Genomic DNA, 25,136 nt, shown 5'->3' with positions numbered 1-25,136 from the left:
GATATGAACATGACTTTCATTTGGGTGAAATCTATGGTTTGGACAGTCTTACATAATCTGTCCAAAGAGATAAAAATTGTTATGCTGAAATGAACTCGTAGATAGTTTATGTCTGTATTGAATTACTGAAACACAACTATGTTCCTTCAGGGAGGGCGTTTTAGCTGTCTTTGCTATTGACTCTGTATATAACTTAGTGTAAAATCATGGGATTTCTAGCAGCATCTGTATCAGCCTTACTGTTTGATGAATGTCTGGATGAATCTTGTGCTCAGTTAAGTGGCAGTGCGACAAGTTGGATGTGTATAATTAGGTGCCAAGGCGGAAATACACAGTTGAAGTTGTTTGGGTCTGAAGCATGTTTTCCTGTTTTAAGGATGCTGTGATGCATGGATGTTGGTGTACATTTGGCATGCTAACATTTGTTGAATATAAATAGTCAAGAGCTGGAGTATTCAGATCTTTCTTACTGTATGAGCATGAACTGTGAACTTGCAAAATCAGTAAAGCTGAATTCACTGGCATTGTTCACTTGCATATCAAAGCAGTTGAAGTTTTATACCCTTAAATACTGGACATCTATAATTTAAGAACATCATGGTATTTAATATTGTATTAACTGATACTTAGCATTCTGCAAAAAAAATGAAGTGCGTTTTGAAAGGTTCGGGACACATGAAGCCATCAGTGCAAGGAGGCAGGGAGTAGAGGTTTATTTCATTATCTACAAAATTTGACTTGTCCAAAGTAATCTCTAATTGATACCTTCATGCAGAAAATGTGTGGCAGATGCAGGGATGCCTGTCTAGATCTGTAGGAACTTGGAACAGAAGCTCTGAGGTATGAATTGCCTGCTTCACTTCAGTGAAGGCTGTTCAGGTGCCAGTGGTGGTGGTGCTTTGGTATCGATATGGATGACTGTCTTGCTGATTGGCCTAATGGGTAAGAAAGGAGAGGGAATACTGAATTTAATATACAAGTCAATTCCCATGTCTCTCAGAGCTTTGGTAGTACAAAGATCTAGATGCATATACAGATTTAGGCAGACAAACTTTATGAATTTTGGCAAATTTGTCTACTTGATCTCTACCAAGAATATATCTTTTGTTATTCTCAAATGTAGGAACTTTTACAGGTTTCCTGTACATTAATGAGTTAGAAATGTCTGGTGGTGGTGACTTCGGGGACATTATTAACTTGTATGTGGTACACAATAGATGTCATGTTTTCTCTAAACAGCATGATTCACAGGTTTGCAATGTATGAATATTTGAATATTGTGTATTTGTATGTGAAAACATATGTTTGTTTTGTGAAGCACATACAGACTATTGTATACTAAGTCTCAGAAGCTGTGTGATGCACAGCTACACTCCAATGTATTTACATTTGAATTTTCATTAAATGGCCGGAGTACTGAAGTCTCTGAGAAGTTTTTTAAAAGCTTAGTGGCAAATATTTATTCTTTAATTCTGTTCCTTATAGGACTCCTTGATTAATGACCCATATTTCCTAGGAGAGGCTTCATCTATATGAATATACTGATGTTTAATAGAGAGGTCAGCTCACACTCCAGTCTGTCCCCTCTCATAGGAGAGGACACTTCAAGATTTGGAAGACTTTTGTATTTTATTAAAATGTTTGAAATTTCTCAAAAGCTTTTAGGAATATGCAAGTGTAAATGGGGACTGAATCCTTTCCTAAGGAGGATGTTAATAAAGAGAAGCTTTTATTTTAGTGAAGTTTTTCTAATAAGGTATGGCTGGAGCTCTGTAGTAGTTTACTTTACAATAACGAAAATAATGTCCCTCAGATATTTAACAGTGCTGCCTGCAGTGTGTGTCCCCTGCAGCTACAGATACATTTCATAGTGTCATGAAATGTAACTACCTGACCTTGCACAATTTGTAAGAGTTCCTGCCTGACACTCCTTCTTACTTAATAGCTAACATCACTCAAAGCCTAAAACTAAGTTCACGAGGTTTGAATGTGTGATTTCGTCTCATGCTTTTAGAATTCAAACATGCTACATTCGATGAAGCGTTCGGACAATACAGCAACCGTTGTTTCTCTTTTCCAGTAAGTAACAGATGCGGGTGAAAGATCCATCAAGAGCCAACCCTGAGAAACCAAAGAGAAGCAAAAGGCCTAACAGGCCACAGGATGAGGACTCTTCAGATGATATTTCAGGTAAATATATTAAGTGATGTTTCGCTCTAAGGTTGAGGTCTAATAATGCCCATGCTGACTGATGAAAACGACAAATGAGCGGTACCATGAAATACTTTTCTGGTTTGAATTTATAACAGAAATATCCCCAGTCAATTGTTTATGACATGATTGGTTGTTACACTATGTGACTGCCCAAAGGGCTGAAGAGTTGGTTAATCTTCAGTGACAACCTCTTCAGAGCAGGAGAACCATCCTTTCCATGGTGCAGAAGGTCAAGTGTGTGTGGCAGGAGTCTGCTTGGCTGAACGAGGAACTTCCAGCTGGGCCCAGAGGCAAAAAGAAAGGGAAGAGAGGGTGGAGGCGGGGGTTGGGCTGCCTGTGCAAGAGCCCTGAGTGTGCAGGAATGGGATTGTTAAACCAGCCTGAGTTACAGTTGAATCTGATGAAGGTTGTAAAGGGTAGGATAGGCTTGTATGGAAAGACTGAAGTAGACTCTTCATAAAATTAATATTTCCCAATGTGGGGAGCAACTGGCTGATTTTTCCTATTTTAGTTCTTGGCTATTTCTTTCCTAATGCTGAACCAGTTGAAGATTCTGCTGCTTTAATGTACACATGCTCCCTCTCATAACTATTATTTTTAATGAGGTAGAGCGGGTACATGTAATTTCCTCTAGGTTTAACCTGCCAGCATGTGAGCCAAGCAGTGGATGTGCATCATGTGAAGAGAGTGGTAGCTCAGACCGTCTGGTCAATATGTGGAGAATGTCTGAAGGAAAGACGGATGAGTGATGGTGAGCCCGTGGCACCTACAGACATATGGATGTGTCTCAAATGTGGCTCTCAGGTAAGCATGCACTGGAAGTTTACAGAGGTGGATCGGCCCTGATTTTCTAAAAGGATATGACTGGTATAGTTTGTTGTCTGTTTGGCATCTTATTACCTTCAGTGAAACAGTTTGACAAAAGCACTTAGCTGTGAGAGTCAACTTCTTCAGTGAAGTGGGATGTGGCCTTAATGTTCTTGTCTGATTCTCAGCAGTATTTTAGGTTAACTTTATGAGTTATGGTACAGTTTGGCATCACAGGTAGTAAGTGATAGTCCTGCCTTTTCTCTGTTCATCTGCATGCTCTTGCCACTTATGTAGAATTGACTCCAGGAACTGCGTGGTTGCAGAATGGATCCATCCAGCTGGCTCGTCTGGCAGAAGATCCTGCGAAAATAACTGAATGAAAAAATGGACGTGTATATTGCTGAATCAACATACAGTATGGACACTGAATTGCTAGATTTGGTGGAAACCAGGGAGAAAGGAGTGTACTGGAGTGAGCTGCTTTTTGTGGCAGCTAGCCATGAGATAGGATCAGTCATAATGCCAAATTGTGGTCTCAGCGTTTAAAATGGCAGGTCCCAATCTCAAGGGCTTGCACAGGTTTCTGTCCTGTAAGTGAAGGAAAGCCTGATACAGAAATATTCCGTGTGCAGGCAATGTCATGCTTGGTTCAGCTAATAGTTGCCTGAGCAAGGCATTTGACAACTTTCTTAGACTTTCAGTAGGTCTTGCTATGGTAAGGACAGAAGCCAGCTCCTACTGGTATTATCTGAGCAGATTAAAATTTGCAAAGACGTGCTCCAAGTACTTCAGAAGATAGTTAATTAGATATGAGGAGGACTTATAGAGCTTGTCACTGAAAATTTGTAATTAAGGAGGGCTTTTAAAAGGAATTAAATCTATGTGCTTTTTCTTGCACATAGATTGTGCATTAAATTGTTAATAGCCTCCGAAACTCATGCCTCATTCAGAGACCAGTCCTGAACCTTCTAGGTTGCACTCTGTAGGAACTTGAAAAATTGCAAATGCTTTCTCTCAAAGTTGTTATACATAAATGTTGTGTTCTAAGAGGCTTTTTAGTACAAACCAATTTGTATGCCTCTTGTATTTGCTGTCTGGAATGCATTTGGCATTCTTGAGCAGTGAGGGTTACCTGTGCTGTCCTTTCCGTGATGTTCTGTGGACTAAATATGCTGCATAATCATTTAAGTCATATTTTGTTGAGAATTCTTACTTTTGTGAATGGCATAATCTGCTGTGGATACTTAATACTTAATCAAAAGCTAAGAATTAGTTCTATTAAGTTAAAACAAACTTAATAATTTTCTATACTTTTAACTGATTTCTCCAAGTAGAAGAGATGAGATTTTGGTTTTCTGTTGTCATTGATTTTCCTTTATTAGTAAAAAGAAAATGTGCTCATTTAAAAAAAAATAATTAACTGCTATCTTTGTAATACTGGATTATAAAGAATGTTAGACCCTCTCAATCCTTGAGAATGAGTATTTAGGGCATGATGCCTTTCTGTCTAATTTTAGAAAGTAAAGTTTTTGCAGTTTGTTTGCTAGCAATATAGCCTTTTCCTGCTTCCCATTTCCCCCCTTATAGTGTTGATGTTTCTGTTTTTCAGGGATGTAGTAAGAACTCAGAAAGCCAGCATTCTCTGAAACACTTCCAAACAGCACGTACAGAACCTCATTGCATTGTTATCAACCTCAGCACATGGATCATATGGTAAGAATGAGTATGCAGGTGTTTATGTATGCTTGTGTGTAAGGACTATTCATAACCTAAAGCAGTGTCTTCTTATGATAAATAATGATTCCGAAAGATAAAATGAATAGTTTGTATAGAGGAAAGGCAGGCTTTCTGGGGAGAAAATTAGTTTGTCCTTAGGCCTCTCAAAGAGGTTACAAATCAATACTAAGATAGAAGTTTGAGTCCATTGGGTTCTGTAGAGAGTTGGTTGGTTACAGGAGTTTGCCCTTCCTTCTTATTTCTAAATGAATACTTGAAGTAATATGAGTTTGTATCTGATCTATAGAAGAGCATATATGGGATGAGGGAATTGTACTCCTCTTTTTAGTATGGAAAATTGAAATCTAGAGCTTAAGTAATTTGCATAAGATTGTTTGAGAGGTTTGGTAGAGCTGGGAGGTGCACTCAGATAGCCTGAATGCTGGTTTGTTTCTTCTTTTGTGTAGGTGTTATGAATGTGATGAAGAGCTGTCAACACATTGCAACAAAAAGGTTTTGGCTCAGATAGTTGACTTTCTTCAGAAACATGGTTCCAGGGCTGAACCAAGTAAGTTTACAGAAATAGTTTTATCTGGAGGCATCTATAATGTACTGTCTCTAAAAATGAGTATTTAACATTTTGAGTCATGTTAAACATAAAATTGAAAAATTATGTATGATATGAAAATAATACAGTTTGTAATTGCACAATTACCCAGATAAGTAGTGCATGTTGTGGTTTTCATAAATGTAATTTCATTTTTTTTCTACAGTGTGGTTGCATTTTAAAAATATTTTGGGCACTATAGGATTGTTTCCCCAAATTTTGGCTTCAATGAGGAAATAATTTATTGTAGAGAAGATGTTACATTAAATAAGGTGCCATATTATTTAATGCACAAAACCAATATATAAGTATAATGAACTGAACTTTCCTAATGTGGATTTGTCCACAATCTTAAATTGTTTTTTTTAATTTACATTTGTTTTCCTTATTCAATTAAATTTGTTTAAGTGGATCTTCTAGCACTCTGGTTTGGATGTAGTGCTTTCTGTTCATTGATGTGATTGGATTTTAATTAGGAGAACACTCATCTTTATTAATAGAAAACAGTATTAAATTATTTTCTTATGTTAGGAGCCTACTCGTCTACTCAATATTTATTATAGCAGATAGAACTTTATGCGTGTGGCTGTCAACTCTCTGTTCTTGATAAAGTTGATACTATTCATCCCTACTGTAACAAACTCAGTAGCATTTCTGGCTTGTGACTTAGGGAATGCATTGGATTCCAGTTTTTCTTCACAAAGAAACCAGCATAAGTAAACTTTTAAAACAATTGTTTGCAGTTTTTAGCGGAGACAGATAGTCAGCTGTTTAGAAGTAGGAATGGAGAAGAATCGCCTTTCTGAATTAACCTAGGTATTCCTCTAGCTGCATATGCATAAATCCTCCTTATTTTAAGAGGTGGTGTGTATTTTTTGAGGGGAAAAAATGAACAGCCACTCAGAAATACATATTTTATATTTTGATCTGGTCATAGGTTGTATCTTACATTATTCAATTGTAATAAATTGATAAATTGCTACTTTTTGCATCTTTTCTCTTAGAACCGTGAAAATACAGTATGTGGTTTCACGTTCATTCACAGCTTCAGTTTCAAGTTTGTGTAATAAATGGATGTTGCAGCTTGCTTGCAGATGAAAATGCTGTCATGTTTGTCTCAGTTACTTTAATGGAAACAGTTTCATTCCATTTTATATTGCTGGGTAAGACTTTAGGAGTGATACTCCTGTTTGCTTCATGGTTTAGATTCTTAACTCGTGAAACTTGAAAACCTAGTTTTCAGAGTATGGTGCTTAGAAGTTTTCTGTGAAATATCTTAAATTAAGCAACTGAAATTCTAAATTCGCTCAGGAAAAGTAAGCTTAAATTGGGCCCAGGATTTCTTAAAAATCGAGTGTTTATATCAGAGCAAGGCAGAATATATTTGTGTTTCATTTTGATATTCTGTTTTGAAAGTGAACATATTTCATATTTGCCCTGATATAACTGGAAACTTTTTTCTGTAACTGCAAACAAAATTGTATTGGTTTTGTTTAGGGCATAAACTTTTTTTTCCTTTCCCCCTCCTTGTTTTTTTTAAAACCAGTTTTCCCTTCAGTTCTCAAACAAGCCATTAAAATGAACAGCTAGGTATCATCCAGCTTCAGTTTGTGGTTGCACCTTTTGCGGTTGCACCTTTTGTTGTTGCATTGCATTGAGTTGGCCCTGCTTGCCTTGTCGCCTTGGAAAAGGAGGTTCCATGGCAGTGATGGAAAAGGTAGAGTCATATGCCAGCAGTGATGTCAGGTGAGCAGTGTTTTATGGGCAGTGCAGGGTCCTTGTGCAGGCAGTGGGAGGTACAAGGCAGTTTTAAATCAGTGACAACTGAGGAGTCCACTTTCCCAGCGTGTTGGACAGTGTGTTACTGGTCTGCATGGTTATGTTATGCTTCATCCTTCCAATTCATGCACATGCCTGGTGTAAATAGTGCAAATGGTGATGCTGGCATCCTTCAAATCTAAGGCAGTGATGCACAAGACCTGCTACGTGGCTGCCTTGGCAGCAAGAGGTCTCGGCATGCAGAGGATGCTTCTGCAGGGCAGTGGTGTCTCGGGCTGTGTGCTGGGAAAGGGCTGAGGCTCAAGTGCAAGCTTGTATTCAGGCAAAAGGCAAGTAGCAAGTGATAGGACAAGAAATGTCCTCAGGTTGCATCAGGAAAGGTGTAGACTAGATATTAGAAAAAATTACTTTATGATGATTCATTGGGTTTTCTTAAGTGGCAAGGAAACGAGGAAAAAGCTGTTTGCCTGGTGTTGTCTGTTGCTTTGGGCAAGGCCCTTTGCTGGAAGAGGCTGGGAAACAGCCATGTATTGATAAATAAGTGGTATGCGTGAGAAGCAACTGCCAAGCAGGTCTGGCATTCTTGCTTCACTTTGATAAATGTAACAGCAATGCTTTTTCTGTTTCATGTCAAGTACTTGGTCTGACACACTTGATACTTCCTCTAAAGATTTGTCACTGATGTAATTTTTTTTTTAAAGTTAGACTGCCTTTAAGGTTTTTTAAAATAATAAAATCTGAAATCAAAGTTTGATTCATGCTGTTGTCCAGAGAACAAATGCCACAAAGTATGACAGTGAAAATTAACTCTACAGTTGACATGTTATCTTCATTTTCTTAAGCCTAACATTTTATTTCATGTTACAGTGATATTTTCAGGTTCTTATCCTTTAAAGTCAGAGTTGGCTCAGATTTTTTAAGTTGTTTTACTTATTCACCCATAATAAAAATAAACTAATTTTAATTAAATGAAAAATAATTTGTGAGAAACAACTAGTGTAGAACTGACAATTAATAACTCATCTTTCCCACTTAAAAATCAGTCTTGTGCTTCTTTCCCATTACTTTTCTATTTCTTCCTAAAAAAGCAACTGTTATTTTTCATAACATAAAGTGGCACTGTAACAATTCATCTTATGTCTGCATTTCTTTCTGTTGTAACAACTGGTTGGCATGGTGCGTCATTAAAATTCAAATAGCATTGTGTAGAAATTTCTGCAGAAATGCAGTATGAACATGGATGTAAGTAGCTGATGAGGGCTGCTGGGGTGTTTTTTTGGTTCTCAAAAGTGCAGGAGTCATTTAAAGATAAAATAATCAGCTTAAACATATAACTGAGGGTTATATAGATTTCCTAATTAATGCATCTTGGAAAATAAACAAAAGCAAAATGCTTGTCATTTGGTACTAATGTGGTGGAATAGTGTGGCAGCAGGATCCCTGCTTTTCACTTGGCCTCTCATAAAGATTCAACTTCACTTCAGCTGTAAAAATGTGCAAATTACATTACTACTACATGACTGACTTTTGTAATTACATTAAGCGATTGAGATAAATCCCAGTGCTGGGTTCCCAAAAGAATGCTTGCAGCTGTGTGATTTTCGCATCTGATCCTATGGTTTGTTGTACCCAGCAATGCCTGCTTTTTGTCTTTGCTTTCTTTTTTTTTTTTTTAGAGGGGTCTGTCTGGTTAAGAGGTCATGTTGGGCACAAGATGGAAGAATAAAGCAAGATTGCATTCTAGGGTGTACCACCCAGAAATTTGTTTTGTGGAAAAGGTTAGCAGGCCATGATGATTTTCACAGAAAGGCAGGTGCAGTATTGTCCGTGTGGCACACTTGTGAGCTTCACATGGACATAATGCACATGTAGTACACAGAAACCATGCTGAGACATTGCGATCTGTGTGTCTGCTCATTTGCTGGAGAAAATAAATTGTTTTGCAGTCTTAAAAGTGAATATTACGCGTATTTTCCTTTACAAAAGCCAAATTAGACATCGGTGGAGACATAAATTGCATGCTCAATTTTTTTAATAGAGAATTTAATTAAACGGATTTGTGTCAAAAAAAGAAAATTACCTAGCAAAATAAAGCAGAATATCTTGATTCTCCAAATCCAAGATAAACTTCAACAAAAAGACATTTCTGTGGTTGGTCATAAATTTCCTGTCAATTTACTTGTTTACGAGGGGCTGCTATTAATTTTACATGTTGCAAAGAAAGAAAACTCAATCACTGGCAAAAATTTCTTCAGACATCCTGTCATTTTGTCCATTGATTCTTCTCTTTTCTGTCCACATTCTTATTTAATTGTGAAGTGTAGCACAAGTCATCTGAGCATAGAGGATCAAAACTGGTGCTTGAATAACTTGCTCTTTCACGCTGTGCAGACGTGGGTTTTAGTTTATAACATTCTGGCGGAACCAGAGAAATAAAATGACAGTTAGTAATCTTTAACTTGGTAGGATTATCATACTGCAAGAGAAGTTTGGCTTTTAAAACCTGAAGCTAGTGAACATTTCAGAAGAGAGCCATGCTGTTTTCTAAGGTTTAGATTCTTGTTGTACAGTGTTGAAAAAAAAAATTAAAATGTTTTAAATAAAAAAGGATTGCCATGCAATTTAGTAGCATTTCATAATACAGCAGGATGAGAACTTGGTAAAAGAAAGGCAATCTATTAACCTTGCTTTTACAGTGAAGACCTTCATCTGAAGTACCAGAGTTGTATGCAATAGAAAAGGCTTGACCTTGGAATAAAAGTGCATATTCCTGGAACTCTCATTTTTAATTAAAAAAAAAGTTGTATTGAAAAGATGAGCAAAAATGCTTACTCCCCCGGCTGAAGGAAAAATTGAATGTAATTTATCTTTTTACTTGCATACCATCTGCACCTCCCGGCACGGCTCAGTTTCAGCAATGGTGATACAGAAGTCCATGTCTGTTGCAAATATTTGAAATACTGGCAAAGCAAATTGATAAAGAAACTGTGATGAGTTTTCTGAACGTCTTTTGCAAGTGGATGTGTCAGCACTGTGTGTGTTTGTACGCCTGGTCTGGTAACTTGCTGTGATTCATGGACTGAATCACTGTCTGTGCTAATGTTGGGCTTAGAAATTGCGGTCACAGACCCGTGAGGCTGGTGCTGTGCAGCTGTGGGGCAGAACGATGTTCCCTGCCTCCAGAGAGCTTACGAGACAAGGCTGCGAGTGAGCAGGAGTAGGTAAAAAAAAAGAAGCGGAGAAAGAGTGGAAAGAGAGGAGTCCATTGCAGTCAAGACCTGTGGCGCAGGAGCAGTCTCTGACTGCTGTCCTCTTTCCTCTGGGTCTGGCGGGAAGGGGGATTGCTAGCACTGGGGAGAGGAGAGTGATGTGGAGAAGCTTTTCTGAACATGAATCACAGAATCGTAGAATGGATTGGATTGAAAGGGTCCTTGAGGGATGCTTTCCAATGCAAATCATTCTATGATTAAAGATCATCTAATTCCAAACCCCTTGTCATGGGCAGGGACACCTTCTACTGTATCAGGTTGCCTCATCCAACCTGGCCTTGAACACCTCCAGGGATGGGGCTTCCATGACTTCTCTGGGCAACCTGTGTCAGTGCCTCACCACTCCCACAGGAAAAATTTCCTTCCCAATATCTAATCTAAATCTTTCCTCTTTCAGCTTAAAACTATGCCCCTTATCCTATCCCAGTACTCCCTGATAAAGACTCCTTCCCCACCTTTCCTGTAGGGCTCCTGGAAGTATAGGAAGGCTGCTATAAGGTCTCCTTGGAGCTTTCTGTTCTCTAGGCTAAACAAGTCCAATTCTCTCAGCTTGTCCTTGTGTGCGAGGTGCTGCAGCCCTCTGACCATCTTCGTGGTCTCCTCTGGACTTAGAGGCTGCGTATAAGCACAAATGCAACTGTCCAAGAGTCGAAGGAGTGAGCACTGGAGGTGGATGTCACAGTGGTACCAGAGGCAGGCACTGGTGATTGGTATGGTGTGAGGAGTTGGACGGAGAGCTGGGCAATAGGTCTTGTCAGAGTGCTCTGCAAGGCGCCTCTGCAGCCTGATACACTTTGTTGAGGGAAAAGAGGTTGTGATCACAAAAGGCACAATTTGAGTGAGAGTTTTCCCTTTGTGACTGGATTAGAAAGGCCAGCTCTAAAACAACTGCAGAAGTAGTCTTGTCAGAGAGATGTAGTCTGAATCAACAGCCCAAAACAGTCACAGTTGTATACGCTGTCTCCACTGTGGAGGGACAGGCCTGTCTGCGGCTGATGTCCGCCATGCCTGAAAAGGGCAAGAGAGATTGACAGGCACCGTGTCAGCTCTCTAGAAGTTGTAATAGTGAACCACATACAAAAACCAATCTATGAATTTAATTACTTTTGTACTTTTCATCTGCATTGCTCTTGTTAATATTAACTAGGTCCTTTATAACAAGTATTACTGCATGCAGCCAAATGGCTTGGAGCACTTCTTTTCTCAAAACACTGCTTGACCAGGAGCTGAAGGCTGTTATGGGCAGCTATAGATGACAGCCATCTTGATAGAATCCTTCTGGTGAGGTCCTTGTGTCTATACTGGTGTAAAAGTCACTTTTCATATCCACAAACACGTCTGTTAAAACATTACAGGATTGCAGGATTGTGTGAGCGAGAGTCTATGGAACAGTTCAGTGCAAATTCATAGAATCACAGAATTGTTTAGGTTGGAAAAGACCTTTAAGATCAGTAAGTCCAGCCGTTAACTGGCGCTGCCAAGTTCACCACTAAACTATGTCCCCAAGTACCACATCTGCACATCTTTTAAGTAGCTCCAGGGATTGTGACTTAACTACTTCCTTGGGCAGCCTGTTCCAGTGCTTGACAACCCTTTCGGTGAAGAAATTTTGCCTACTTTTTAGGGTAACATAATTCACTTTAAAAAATTACATATTATCCTTTTGATTAATAACATGCTGTAGCCTTGGGTTAATCTTAAAAAAGGACCCTCCAGCCCCACGCTGTAGAAGGATTAGCTATCACAGTCATTACCAGCATCTTCTATTAAGACTGACCAACTCTTCACATGTCAACTAAACATTCTGCTTCAGGCCTGTCTGTCATTATCACTGAGCTGGGGACACTGAGCGGAGTTAAATTAAAAAATGCTGTCCCTCCTCTGGCACTGTCTGTGTCCTTAAAAATACGTGCATGGAATAGGCAAAGCAGCAGATAATGTTTGTAATGGCAAAGCAACGCTTTTCTGTCAAGACTTCTTCACAGATACAAAAAACTAGGAAAACGTCACATGGATTGTGTTTGCAAAATTTATTAAAGAATCAAGAGGCAGTAATTAAAACCTTCTGAATGAAGGGAGGTTCTTAGACTTAAGTAACAACATACAGGCTTTTTCTTAATTTACTACTGCTTCTCCTTAGCCCTATACTAATTATCCAGATTTGTGGCAATTGGATGTCTGGTTCTCATTTATTGTGTTTTATAAATGCATATTCATCCAGCTCTCATCGCAAAGCTGGATGCTTTGGCTTTGTTTTCCCTCCCTTAAATAATTTATATGTAAGGTTCAACAAATGGAACCTTGCTACTTGTGTGAAGCTGCCATTTAACCATGAAGTGAAATGCTTTTATTGAGTTTGCCCTGCAGATATGGTCCGCTGTGGCAGTGCTGTCCATATTTGGTGGCTGTGCAAGGAGAGCCAGGTGGTGCTGCAAAGCATAGCACAGTGAAGCGTGGACAGATCTAGGTTTGACATTTGTCATCCTGTACTGCTAAAGGGAAGAGAAAAATCTGCTTTTCCATATGCTTATGCTTTAATTTTTGCCTGCAGTTTGGTCCAGATGGCCTTGTGAACATTGTTTACTTTAAGATGCTGTCCCAGATGTTTTTGAATGCCGATGGATAAATGCAACAACTGTGGTATACTAATACACAAATTATTTACACAATTTTGGCTTTTTTTTTTTTTTCCTTTTTTCTTTTTAACCATCTCTTTTCCTCAGCACTTCTTTGTATGGCACACTTTTCTGAGGAGAAGAAGTTTCCACTTATATTAATAAATTTCTGGGAGTGAGCAGTGCCTTTGAGTTGCAGACACTTGGAGCTGCCATTCTTCTGCTAGAATTCTTTTGGAGCTCTGTGTGGGTGGATGACTTTCAGACATAGTGTCGTGCCCCTTGTTAACATGTCAAAGAAAAGGTATTCCTGGACGTAGCCCTTAAAACTGTGACTGTTTTAGGGCCTGAGCAGCTCCTGGGCTGTTCATCCTTCCTTTTGTTGTCTGCTTTTTCAAGGAGAACTTAATCTCCTACTTTGCCCTTGTACTGTCTTAATTTTCCACACCAGTGGAAAGGAGAATATTTTTAAGCTGTGTAAGCAGTATTACCAAGAACGCTTAAAAAGCGTTTCTAAACAGCAAAGCACTTCTAAATGCATTTTGTCAAACCTGGATACAATTTGAAAAAATACTTATACCTTGATGGCACTGTAGGGTGTAGACAGACTGTCAGAAGCTTGTTGCCAGATAGAACAGATATTTTAATATCTTTTTTTTTATTTAATTATATTTTTCATCTTCTAAAAGAAACTACCTAGGAGTGTACATAAAAGAACCTTTTGGCATGATCATTTCATTAAGATAAATAGGTCTGTTAGTTATTTCTCAAGAACACTTTAATGAGACTTCAATGTGAAACTCATTAGAACAAATATATGAATTCATATGTCAAGACAGAGATTGCAGCATCACAGTTCTTGGCATCTATTAAGTCCATAACTCGTTTACATTGACATGCATTGTTAATCAATATTTAAAACACTGCAGATGTCAGTAATGTTCATATTTAGTCCTGCAATCATGACAATATGAAAGTTGCTAGTAGAATTTGAGGCTAAATATTGTTATCCCAAGTCTTTCCATTACCTCTAGGCTACAAGTTAATGACTGTCTAAGTTTGCTGCCCCTCATCTATTTAAATAATAAGGGAAATAAGGAAATACAGGGATGTTATACTGGTAGCATATTCCATTGCAGTTCCATCAGATTTTTATTGTATAAAATTAAAACAGCAGCGTTGTATGCTGTGCATTTGGGTTGTGTGACAAAGGGAGGTGGAGGAGCAAATGTAGCATTTGGGGAAACTGATAACAGCTCCAGTTTGGCCCTTGACTGAGTTGTACAAGGCAATTCAAACAAAGTGTGATAATTGATAAAGACTTATAGCATTGAGGTGGTAACTTTTGGTTACCTCTCTTTAAATGCACCAAATAGCAGACTTCGTGTGGTGTTTCTAGCCTGTGTAATGAATGTACATCTAAACTGCCTATTATTAGTAAACTAACAGAGCCAGTTTTACTTTATTGCGTAGCTAATGGAAGCAGTTACAGCCTTATGGGACAATGTAGTTGTGGAAAGCTTTGCTGGATATATGTAATTGTTGTGGGTATTCTTTTTTCCAGGGCATTAACTGCTGATTTTTATTTTTTTTTTCAAGAAAAAAAAACTATGTTAAAAGGAGTCTGTAACTTCTGACTCTAACCATCAAGGTAACTTTCCTATATGTTAAAAAGGATAAATGTAATCCATGGAGGGACTGAACTAATTAAACTCTGCAATTATGTAGTAATGTTGATCTATAATTTAATTATAGGTTCATCAAAAATCATACGACTCCGTGAAGAAAACAGTGAAACAAGAGAAATACTGAAAGGAAAAAATTCTGTTAGTGGTGCCTCTGTTCCAGTCAAAGGAATAAATAATTTAGGAAATACATGCTTTTTTAATGCTGTGATGCAGGTAAGAGGGAAAGATCACACAGCTTTCTTTCTCTTCACAGATATCAGAAATACTTAATTTGTATAAACTGTGGTTTTCAGAAACTGTTGCCAATCTTAATTCTGCTTTCTGAAGGTCCTTTTCAAACTCTTTTCACTCCTTGCTCTCCAAGCAATATTTCCTGTTATAACAAATAAAATTCTTGGATCAGTAGTGTTTTTCACAGTAATGAGACAAATGAAAATGTCAAGTGTTTACACATTGCATTTGTGTGTGGGTTGTACTCTAGCATATGGTTTTATTTGTAGTTCAGCATTAGGCAGTCATGAGTAATGCACAGTATTTACCATACTGGTGGGTGTGAAAAGTGGTAGTTTCTGCATAATGTACATGTCTGCACAGTGCATTCTGATGATTTTAAGCCCCTGCAATAGATGCAGTCATAAAAGTACTTTTATTGATTATGATTTTTTTTCTGACCAGAATAAGAGGAATTCTATTGATATTGAGTGTACAACTAATCAAGCATCCTCAGAAAGGCAGCAGGCTTAGTGTATTTTATAGCAGACCATCCTATTGCTTGTAGATTGAGCCTATCATCTGTATGTCTGCGGACAGGAATGTGTAAATGAGACAAAACTGCCTGGAAGGTGTTCTGAACTGGGACTCTTTACCTTGTGTTTCTGGTGGTGATTATAAAACTCAGTGAACAAATAGTAAATTTTTAAAGAGTAGAACTACTGCTAATTTCTCTCTGTCCATGCTTAGGGGATTGTAGAAATCTAAGGGATCTGTAGTCAAAGTTAGCCCAAAATAAAGAAACAAAGCTGAAATATGTTGAGATAGCTTCTCTCTTAAATTCAGAGAGGTTATGCTTTTCACTGTGCCAGAGCCCTTGTGCTTTTTGGGGCACAATGAGAAGGACTACAAAGTTTAAAATAAATTATTTCTGATACTAATGTCCTCACCATTTGAAAAAAGAATAAAAAGAAGATTCTTGGTGTTCAACAAAAATAACAAAGTTATGACTAGGAAACTGTTTTGGAAATACAGAAGCAGCAGTAGATAAAATTTAAAAAATAGTCTGAGATCAATGATCTTGGCTTTTTTAAGAGTAATACCTTGTTTTTCTAGTGATCCAATTTAAACCTCAGTTGTGCATTATAAAATAATGTTTTGTTTGTCCTTGAGCCTAGAATTTATAACTAAGGAAAATCTATAGTAGAATGATCAGTGTGTATTTCTTTGGCTTATTTTTTTTCTTTAAGAACTTGGCACAGACACACATACTAAATGAACTGATGTGTGAGATGAAGGAGAAAGGAACAAAGTTAAAAATCTGTTATAATTCAGACTCCCAGTTGGTAAGTACACAGTGAGAAACACAAATTTGGGGAAATGTGGGAAGAAGCTGTAGGATGAGAAAGCACATCTCTGTTACAGACACACTCTTACTCTCTTGTTTCTTTTGCCTTTTAATTGTTTAGCTGGTTTATGATATCTGTGAACTTTTACCAAACTAATTATTCAGTCCTGGAGGAGGAGAAATGATAATTTAATTTCCTTTCACATTTTGTGACGTTGAAGTAGCAAATAATGCCTGACCTTAAGAAAGAGTAGCTGGCTTATATTTGTGTCTTATTTCCTTTCTTTTGCATGCATGTATAATCCCAGAAATAGTATGCTTTGCTATAGAAAGTGTTCCTGAAATATTTTATTCTAGGCTGCCCCACCCTTCATTGATAAGGCTTTTAAAATTTATTATGTGCTTCACAGGTCAGAGGATTAAACTGAGAGAAGCAAAACTTCAGCAAGGACCAAATTTCTTGTCCTCAAGCTCATTGCAGGCATTCAGGAAAGGGACTCCTGTGGTTATCAAAAGAATGTACTGCTGTTCCCGGTCATGTCTCAGAGACTTGGGTTTCCATAATATCTTGTTGGCAATAAAGATAATACCACTTTCCCTCTGCTAGCTAAAGAAAGCAGTTTACAGTGGATTTTTTTTTTTCTTCTGTTTTTCTTTTTTCCTTTTTCTGCTGTTCACTGGAGCTTTCTGGTGGCAGTGAGGGCTGAGGGGTAGGATTCTGTTTCAAATGCCTCTGAAATGATGAAGATTTCTGTACCTTGCTGTTGGTGGTATTAAAAGATTCTCCAGGCAAGAACAGTGTGAAATTCACTTCATTGCTGTCTGTTACCTCCATTGGCAGTTTTGAGCAGCAGCATGTTTCACCAAGTTATCCTGAGCCTCAAGGGAGATCTGGAGCTTGTTTGTGCCTGGAGGCTTAGAAAGCCAGTGGTATGTTGGCTTATGCTTGATGTGAAACTTGCACAGCCATAAGGTTGAAAGATTTATTTTTTGTTTAATGACAATGCTTACAAAGTAAATAAGGTCTCAGAGCAAAGACTGTGTTTTTCTGATCTTTGTACGTCAACACAGGACTAGAGGGCTGCAGTAGTCCAACTAAGAGTAATATAGGTGCTCCCAGCTTCCCACTTGGTAAAAGGGTATTTCTCCACCTTTTGATAATGTATGTAATGGAAATACTCTATATTTGTATGTATCCATAGTGCTTTTGTTGCATGTGGATCTTCTTTCTGGACGAGACAACCTCTTTAATTGTTTGTCTGGCAGTTGTAATCTGTTTTTTGTGAGAGTCAGGCCAGCTAGTCAGAAGTGTTGTGGTCATGTTTGAAACTGGGAGCGTGTTGGGGAGAGCTGGTGATCTGTGGTTGCTGAGGTGCACGTGGCATGTAAGCAGTGCAGGAGCATCTCTTCTTCTGAGACTGGCATAGGTGGCTTGCTGGCCGGCTCCTTCCAGCTTTGGGATCTGCTGTCTAGGGTGAATCTCACACCAGGAGGGGCTGTGTGGGATGCACCCTGTGCCAGTCCTCTACTTCCATGGTGGATCTGTGAGGTCTCCTGTCAGCCCCTGTTGCAAAGCAACTGGCAGTGCCTTCTGGGTGCCTCATTCCTGGAGGAACAGGGTATGGTTCTGTGCCTGTCAAATGTGTGGAGATTTTGGTGCACAGCTCACAGGTTAGAGAAGCTGACCACCCCTTCCCTAAGGCTGAGTAGACAGAATACCACTAAGTTTCATCTTATGTTGGCCCGTGGAAGAGGTTGCCTGGGTTGTCTCTCCAATTAAATTTCCATGCACATGGGAGTAATAGTAAAGCAGGTAATACAGGAGGTAGTCTGCTTTTGCGAGAGTCAGACTGGCTCATTGACATGGCTGTTTCTGAAACTAGTGGTTACCAGTTTGCTGGACAAGAATTGTTTGGTTTTGCAACTATTAGCGCTTAAATAATAAGCTTTCTCTTCAACTCTTAATGATGTAGTGACACCAACATTTCTTATAAAAAGCCAAAACATTGTTCTTTTTCATAAATGTACTAACTTGAAATAGGTCTTATGTGTCATTACCTTTGAAGTATGATGTGCAATTTACTTTTGCTTTGAAGGATCCTTTGGTGGTAAATCTCTCCAGCCCAGGACCCTTGACTTCAGCGATGTTCTTGTTCCTTCACAGCATGAGGGAGGCTGGAAGAGGTCCTCTTTCTCCCAAAATGCTGTTCAGCCAGCTATGTCAAAAGTACGTAGTGTATTTGTTTTTAATTTCCAGTGATATGTTTCTAAATGTTCCATGCCTGTTGTCCTTTCTAAGGTGCCATTAGATTTTTACCAGGCAGTCCAGAAAATGTCACCTTCAATATTTTGAAGTTGCAGGGCTCCTTGTTGCACATCGGGTTTTTTACCTGCTCTTCATGAAGCGTATGGCCAATTCCATAACCACTAATTTTCAGTGGGCTTTGAACTGAGTATGAGGAAGCAGAAGAAGGCACGGTAAAACTGAAGAAAACAGAATTACCTATCAGGTTTTGTTGTATGTTACCATAAAGCTGTGTTAATACTGCAAAGTGTATGTAGGTACTTTACAAAAAAGGGTAAGCCTTTAAATGGGAAACCTCTGCTACATGTCTGACCTTGGCATCAGTTCAAAATTAAAAAGTAAGGACTTGAAGCAGTACTGAAAAGGCATATGGCTCCAGACTGCAAAGAGCTTATAAGCCCTAAAGGAACTCCTGTTTCTTGATGTGGAAAACGTTCACAGTGGTGCTTTGTAGGTGATTGAATTATAATGCAAACAATCTTGCTTTTTAAAACACCTGTAGAAGACCTGTTTAAAAGTTGATGTAAAGATTTAAATATTGACTTTACAAATAAAAGAAGCTGCAGAAGCAGAGTAATTAGAGGATGATATAGCTGAATCTCACATTTAAGGTAATTGATAATGCATGTTAATTTATTTGCTACAATACTATTGTATGGAATTTTAAGTGTTCTGCAGCAAGAGAGTTAGAAGGAAAGTTGCAGCCTCCTACCATGGCATTCCAGGGCAGCTTCACTGTGCAAGCATGGGTTTAAAATACGGTATAAAGAAACAAAAGCTTTTAGACCATAGCAGGGACAATTTAATTCTGATAAAGAAATAAGCTATTACTTCTTCTTTAAGTTTCTGAAGTTGGATTTTGAGAATAATGTATTTTTTTCTGTTGTACTTGGATACCTTTTGATTCTTTTGACCTGTAAGGAAATGTGTCTACAGTGTCCCTATAGTGATTTTGAGTGAAAAAGCAGCGTTTTCTCTTTAGCTTTATCTGCAAGGAAGAAAAATGTATTGTTTCCTTAGTTCTCCTCCTGTTTTGAGGCTGAGTCAAAAAATGTGATTATAAGAACAAAATTTGGTTAAGGAATGGAAGGGAAATGATTAATAGGAATAGTAGGGTTTTTTTCTCTCTAAGGATGGAAGGGAAAAGATGGTGTTAAACATATTTCGAAGCCCATCTTAGCAAACTCATTGTAAAATAATATAGTGAATGTACTTCAGATGGCATTGTATTTTTTAAGTGATAGCTATTTTGTATCTGCTGTATGTGTGGTTTTGTTTTTGTACAGTTACCAGGTGATGGCCACACAATATGTTGTTATTAAATCACAGATATCTAGTTGTTCTTCTCTTGTTGGAGGTTTCTGTCTTTAAGACGGGCTTATACTTTACCTGCCAGGTAAAATTGAAATGTATTTTCATGTGAGCAGCAGACTTTTAAGTTTAGACATGTATCTGTCAGCTTCTGCAATCTTTCGCTTTCTTCCCTGCTTCCTACGTTTGTTAGCCTTGCAGAACACAACTTAGATGTAAATTCTTTGCTAGCTCTGGTATCAATGACAAAAGTGTCAGCCATGTCCTGTTAGCAAGAAATTAAGTGTCCGGGAGCAGTAAGTGGTTCCACAGATATGACAGAAGGTTTTGATCTTTAAATTATTTTGTTATTGACAGTGACCTAAGCAAGAAAGTAGAAAGGGAGAATTTCAGCAAATTTGGCAGTCTGCAGTGGTGGAAGCGGGAGAATGGGAAATCTTTATCTTTGCAAACTGAATATACTCTATGTTAACGTAATCAATGTGAATGCAGTGTTCTGTTATGCCATTTTTACAAAGCCTTTTTCATCTTCTAAAGTTGTCTTTCTTTAGCAAAGCTGAAATGAAAGCGAGAACGTGGCATGATTGCAGGAGTTCTAGCTAGGAAGAAGTCCATGTTGCTGCAGTATTTTCCATAAGCTGCTTTTTGAATCCTGCCAAGAAGTCATGTTAATAAGAGTAATCTTTAGAGGCATGCATTACTTGTGGTCTTCATATGCATTAGCATTTACTGTTTTTACTTAACGAGTAAAGTTCAAAGAGTATCTTTCCTTGAGAGATGACAGGATGAATGTGTAAAATGAAGAACTACACTAAAAAAAAGTCCATGTTTCAGAGATAGATATGTCAGAGAAAGATAAATCTGTTAACTACTTGTTATCATCCTTGCATGGGGAAGGACTTCTAGTAATAATGTTTCGGTTTTATGTATTTTACATAAATGTTTGCTGACTTCAGTTGCAACCTCAATTTTTAATTTTTTTTTTCTCCCTGTGACAGATCATGCTGTCCCAGTCTTAGTCTACAGTGTATGACCATGTCTTTCTTCAGTAAAGAATTTGTGAAGCAGATTGTGCAGACAATGTGGGATGTACTTGTCTGTGATATGAAGAGCTGGACTCAGTAACCCAGGAATTGTCTTCCCAGTTTTCACCATTATTTTGGATATTTGCTTATAGCTTGCAAAACAGGGACGCACATACTGAGTGGTCCTGCAGAACATAGATTTTACTTAATACTTAGTATAGCCACTTCAAAATCCTACTAAGCTTCTTACAAATGTGAGCAGTTGAAATGCTGAAGCAGTCAGCAGGTGATGGTACACAAAATGTAACACAGCAATTTCCTAGTAACATTTTTCTCATGTGTAGCAAAAGGCTGATCCTTTAAAGACGGTTACATTTCCCTGATGACACGATTTGATTATATATATAATCCACATACAAATTTTGATTAAATTGGTATTGATGAGTTTGGGTGTTTTTTTTCTTTTTAATCTTCTAGCTGAATGGTGACATATTTTCATGTTGGATCAGTTGATGCAAGATATAGTAGAGATACTTGTATAATTTTAACAGCTGACACTTGTCCTCATTTCCAGTTCAGTGCTGGAATAGCACTTCTGAATGTAATATCTGGAGTTTCTCTATTTGATGTCCTTGTAGGACTTTTGGACTCCGCCTGTTTCAGATATTGCAGAATGCAAGAGTTTGAGGAAGGAAGGAAGGAAGGAAGGAAGGAAGGAAGGAAGGAAGGAAGGAAGGAGCGAGCGAGCAGGCAAAGACACGTGGGAATGGAGTTTGTTGTGGGCAGAGAACCTGTAAAGAAAGGGAGCAGGCTTGTTGAGCTCATGGCACTGGGTGGGATCCCAAAACCTGCAAGTGAGAAACTCTGCAAGTGGATGCACGTTTGCTGCTTAAAAGCAGTAAGAGAACTTGGACGCAGTCCTTTCGATTGTGAATGGCTTCTTTAAGAGTCTAGGGAGATCATGGTGTGAAGTTCGTAGTCTTTTGTATGAAAGGGTATTTTTGTGATGCCTTTTTAAATTAAATAACAAAAGAAAAAAATGATACTGAGTGTTAATTTTATGAAGTGGTGGGGTAGCCAGGTTGAAGAAGGGAAGAAGAAGAAAAGAAATGGATGAGTCTTTCTATAGCAACTGTTTAGCGTCTGGTACTAATTCATCCACTGTTAATTTTGTTAGTGTTGCAGCTGTCAGATGTTTTGCGAGGACAGATTGCGAGCATAGCTACGGGGCCCTTCTGTTGGTTTTCCACTATGCTGAATATCAGGACTGCAGACTTTTGACTTATCTGGAGACTTAGTGACTAATGCAACACTGCTTTATTAAAAGGGCATACATTTTATTTCCTTTCTTTGCTATGACTGAATAATTTTATTGGTGGAAGAAAGCTTAGATTTGTGTAGCAGTAAATGTAGCAGCATATGAGCACAGAAAGTAGGTACAGAATTTAGCTGCTTCAAGCCTCCACTGAAAAATTATTTATAGGGGTATTATATTGCCACGTCAACATGCGTGAAAAAATACTTGCCTAGCAAAGGTTTTATTTGTGGTCACAAAATATGCATCGATCTGCCCTCCCTAGAGAGTATCCATCCTGCTTTCTCAGGTGCAGAAAGTAGAATGATACTGACGGAATGGAGGTCATGTGCAGTTAGGACTGTTCATTAGTTCTGGAGGGAAAACTAAATGCTTGGAGCATTCCGCATTTATCAGTTCTGAGAGGAAATGCTAAGAGAAATTGAGGTAATATGCAAGATTTAGAGGGATTTTTCTCATTTATTAGGGGTATTTTTGAGCCTTTTTTTTCAAAATAATATCACTGTAGAGAAAAATCTCTTTCTAGAAAAGATTTCCAGCTTGCTTGTTTTTCCCATTTGACTTCTACGATTTAAAGGCCATAGCAGCAGAACAGACGGTTGATGTTTCCTTCATCAGTTGTGAAGAATTATTTTGGGTCTCTGTTGTGGCTCCGTGTGCCTCGCTGATGGTACTGTATCATGTTCAGGAGCTCTTTGACAGAGGAGGTGGAACTTTCTTCTTTGCGCAGCAGCAGCTGAGAGATTACAGATCTTCATTTTACTTAACTTTGCAAGAGTTTCCTTAGGAATGAGTTAACGGTGCTGAATGTGTGAGATTTATGAGTGCAAAGTATATTAATTGTGTATAGAAGTAGAGTGCATTGGCAGGAATCATCTGCACTTGTTCCTGAGTTTTCTGTGCAGTTCATCTTCTCTGGATAAAGACCTGTGCAGCATTTTGGCCTACACAAGTATTTGCAGTGCGTGTGGTGTTGGTGAACTGTGTAGGAATGCTTGTAGATACAATGAAGGAGAAAACCAATAACTGGGTACATTGGAGGTGTATTCTCAGAAGCAATGTTCGTGTTAACCTGAATAGAGTGTTACAAGATGAAGCCGATTTGGAGCTTTAGGGAGAGTTAACTAAAATAGGAAGCCTTCGCATCAAGAGGGACTTGAATATTGGAAGTTTAGGCAGGAGAGGACACGAAAAGGAGGCACAGCAGCAAGAGAAGACAATAAATTATCGAAGGTAAATTAGCTGTGCTTATTTAACTGCCGTCATAAAAGTTCAAGGAGCTGTCTGTGAAGCTGAAAGGCAACAGATTTAGAGCCAGGGATGAAGAAAAGGGGTTTAGAACATTTTATGGGACTAACCTATGGAACTCGCTGTCACAGAGTGCTGTTGAAAAATCTTAGCAGGACTTAAAGGAAGAAAGAAGAATTAGACCTCCATAGAAAAAGAAAACTTTTTATAGCGATGAAACACTTCATGCATAAAGGCCTTTCTTGGCTACCAGCTGGCAGAAGGAAATTTCCCCAAACAGGTATTTCCAGTATTCGGTACTGAAAGCCGTATTTTCCCTCTGATGGTCAAGTGGGAAATTGCTCTGTTGCAGCATGTCAGCTGTTATGTCCATTCAGAACTACATCAAACAAGTGCTTTTTTGCTCAGGTACCAGAGATCTGGTGCGTCACAAGAAAGTGATAGTGCCTTATTGTCTCTTTTGGGGAAAGGTGGGCCAAAAAATGATGGAATAAATTGGCCAGAACATCCAAAGGAGAGCCAAGTGCTGTCTATCCATGCCATCAAGATGGGACAGGCACGTCTGGTGTTATTTGTTAGTTACATATGGGGATAAGCCTATGTTTGGTTGGGTTTTGCTTTGCCAAGCACTTTATGCTAGCGGAACTCTTTATGTCTGTGTGGCAGGTTTGAGCTAAGATTAAATGTAGAAATTAATGATGCTGTAGGATTTTGCTCTCTTTTCTGTCATAGTGCTGCATATAACTTGGGATCACCAGTGAGAAAGATTGGTTTAGGAAGAATAAAACTTTTCATTCTTGCTATTATATGATAGTGAAGAAGTATTTCATAGAGTCACTGGGAAAGGTAAATTCTGTGGATTGTGGTAACTTTTATAAACTGGCCCCTTGCATGTTTTTTTTTGTACCTTTCCTTGGTAACTCCTCAGTCTTGAGAAATAAGTGTCTTCATCTGCAGATAAACAGAATTTGTTCTCTCAGGCTAACATTAAGTAAACATTTTTCTTTGCCTCTCTATAGTGTACTGCAGTATTAAAGGACTTCCTCTGCATTTTGCACTACTGGAAAAAATAAAAGAGTGTGTTCCATTTTCTATTTCCAAGCACCTATTTTTTTTACTTCTAAAGTTTTGCAAGGTATTATGCTATCTTCTGCTCAAAGATAGTAATTATTGAAAAGATGATTTTGGAGAGGATTTTTATTAAAGACAGTAAGGGTACAGCAATTTTGTTCAGTATAAGTGAATGACTGCAATTGTATTCCAGTTTTGCTTTTGAAGCATAGTTTAATTTCCCTCAAATTTATATGCCAAGAATTAAAAATATTAATGCTTAGAGGATTGCTTTTTTTTTTTTTCCTTTCAAAAAAATATATTAAAATGTAATTTTTGTTATTAAAACTTTCTGGTAAGTCCCTCACCATGAAAAGTATTTCTTTAACTGACAGTCAAGCCATTGTAACTGGTCTCCAGATGAGGAACAAGAGGCTAGATAAGGAGTATGCGTGTAGATGTCACAGTTGTCCTTCACCACTTATGGCCATTAGCAGGAGTTCAACCTGTTCTGTCATTATCCTGCTGACACTGTACAACAGGTTGTATCACATTGGCACTGGCTTCCATATGTCAGCACATCTGTGAGCGGTCAACTCAACCAACCATCTTCAAGTCCCCCACTT

At 38.3% G+C, this 25,136-nt stretch overlaps 1 protein-coding gene across 10 annotated transcripts in view; it reads left to right on the top strand.

The window, feature by feature from the left end:
* USP45 (ubiquitin specific peptidase 45) overlaps positions 1-25,136 on the top strand; it is a 56,643-nt gene that overhangs the window by 6,517 nt on the left and 24,990 nt on the right. For 8 of the 10 annotated variants that reach the window (XM_054061368.1, XM_054061372.1, XM_054061366.1 and 5 more), the window contains 7 exons: positions 2,081-2,190; positions 2,849-3,018; positions 4,634-4,737; positions 5,208-5,308; positions 14,766-14,911; positions 16,159-16,254; positions 18,353-18,483. In XM_054061368.1, coding sequence (XP_053917343.1) covers positions 2,091-2,190; positions 2,849-3,018; positions 4,634-4,737; positions 5,208-5,308; positions 14,766-14,911; positions 16,159-16,254; positions 18,353-18,483 — 848 coding nt within the window. In that variant the 5' untranslated portion in view covers positions 2,081-2,090. Of the gene's footprint in view, positions 1-775; positions 943-2,080; positions 2,191-2,848; positions 3,019-4,633; positions 4,738-5,207; positions 5,309-14,765; positions 14,912-16,158; positions 16,255-18,352; positions 18,484-20,870; positions 21,314-25,136 lie in introns of those variants that run through there. The other 2 variants (XM_054061369.1, XM_054061376.1) reach the window with 2 other exon arrangements.

This window comes from Cuculus canorus, chromosome 3, assembly GCF_017976375.1.
Source record: "Cuculus canorus isolate bCucCan1 chromosome 3, bCucCan1.pri, whole genome shotgun sequence".
Taxonomy (NCBI): domain Eukaryota; kingdom Metazoa; phylum Chordata; class Aves; order Cuculiformes; family Cuculidae; genus Cuculus; species Cuculus canorus.
This window is presented reverse-complemented; position numbering and strand designations above follow the sequence as displayed.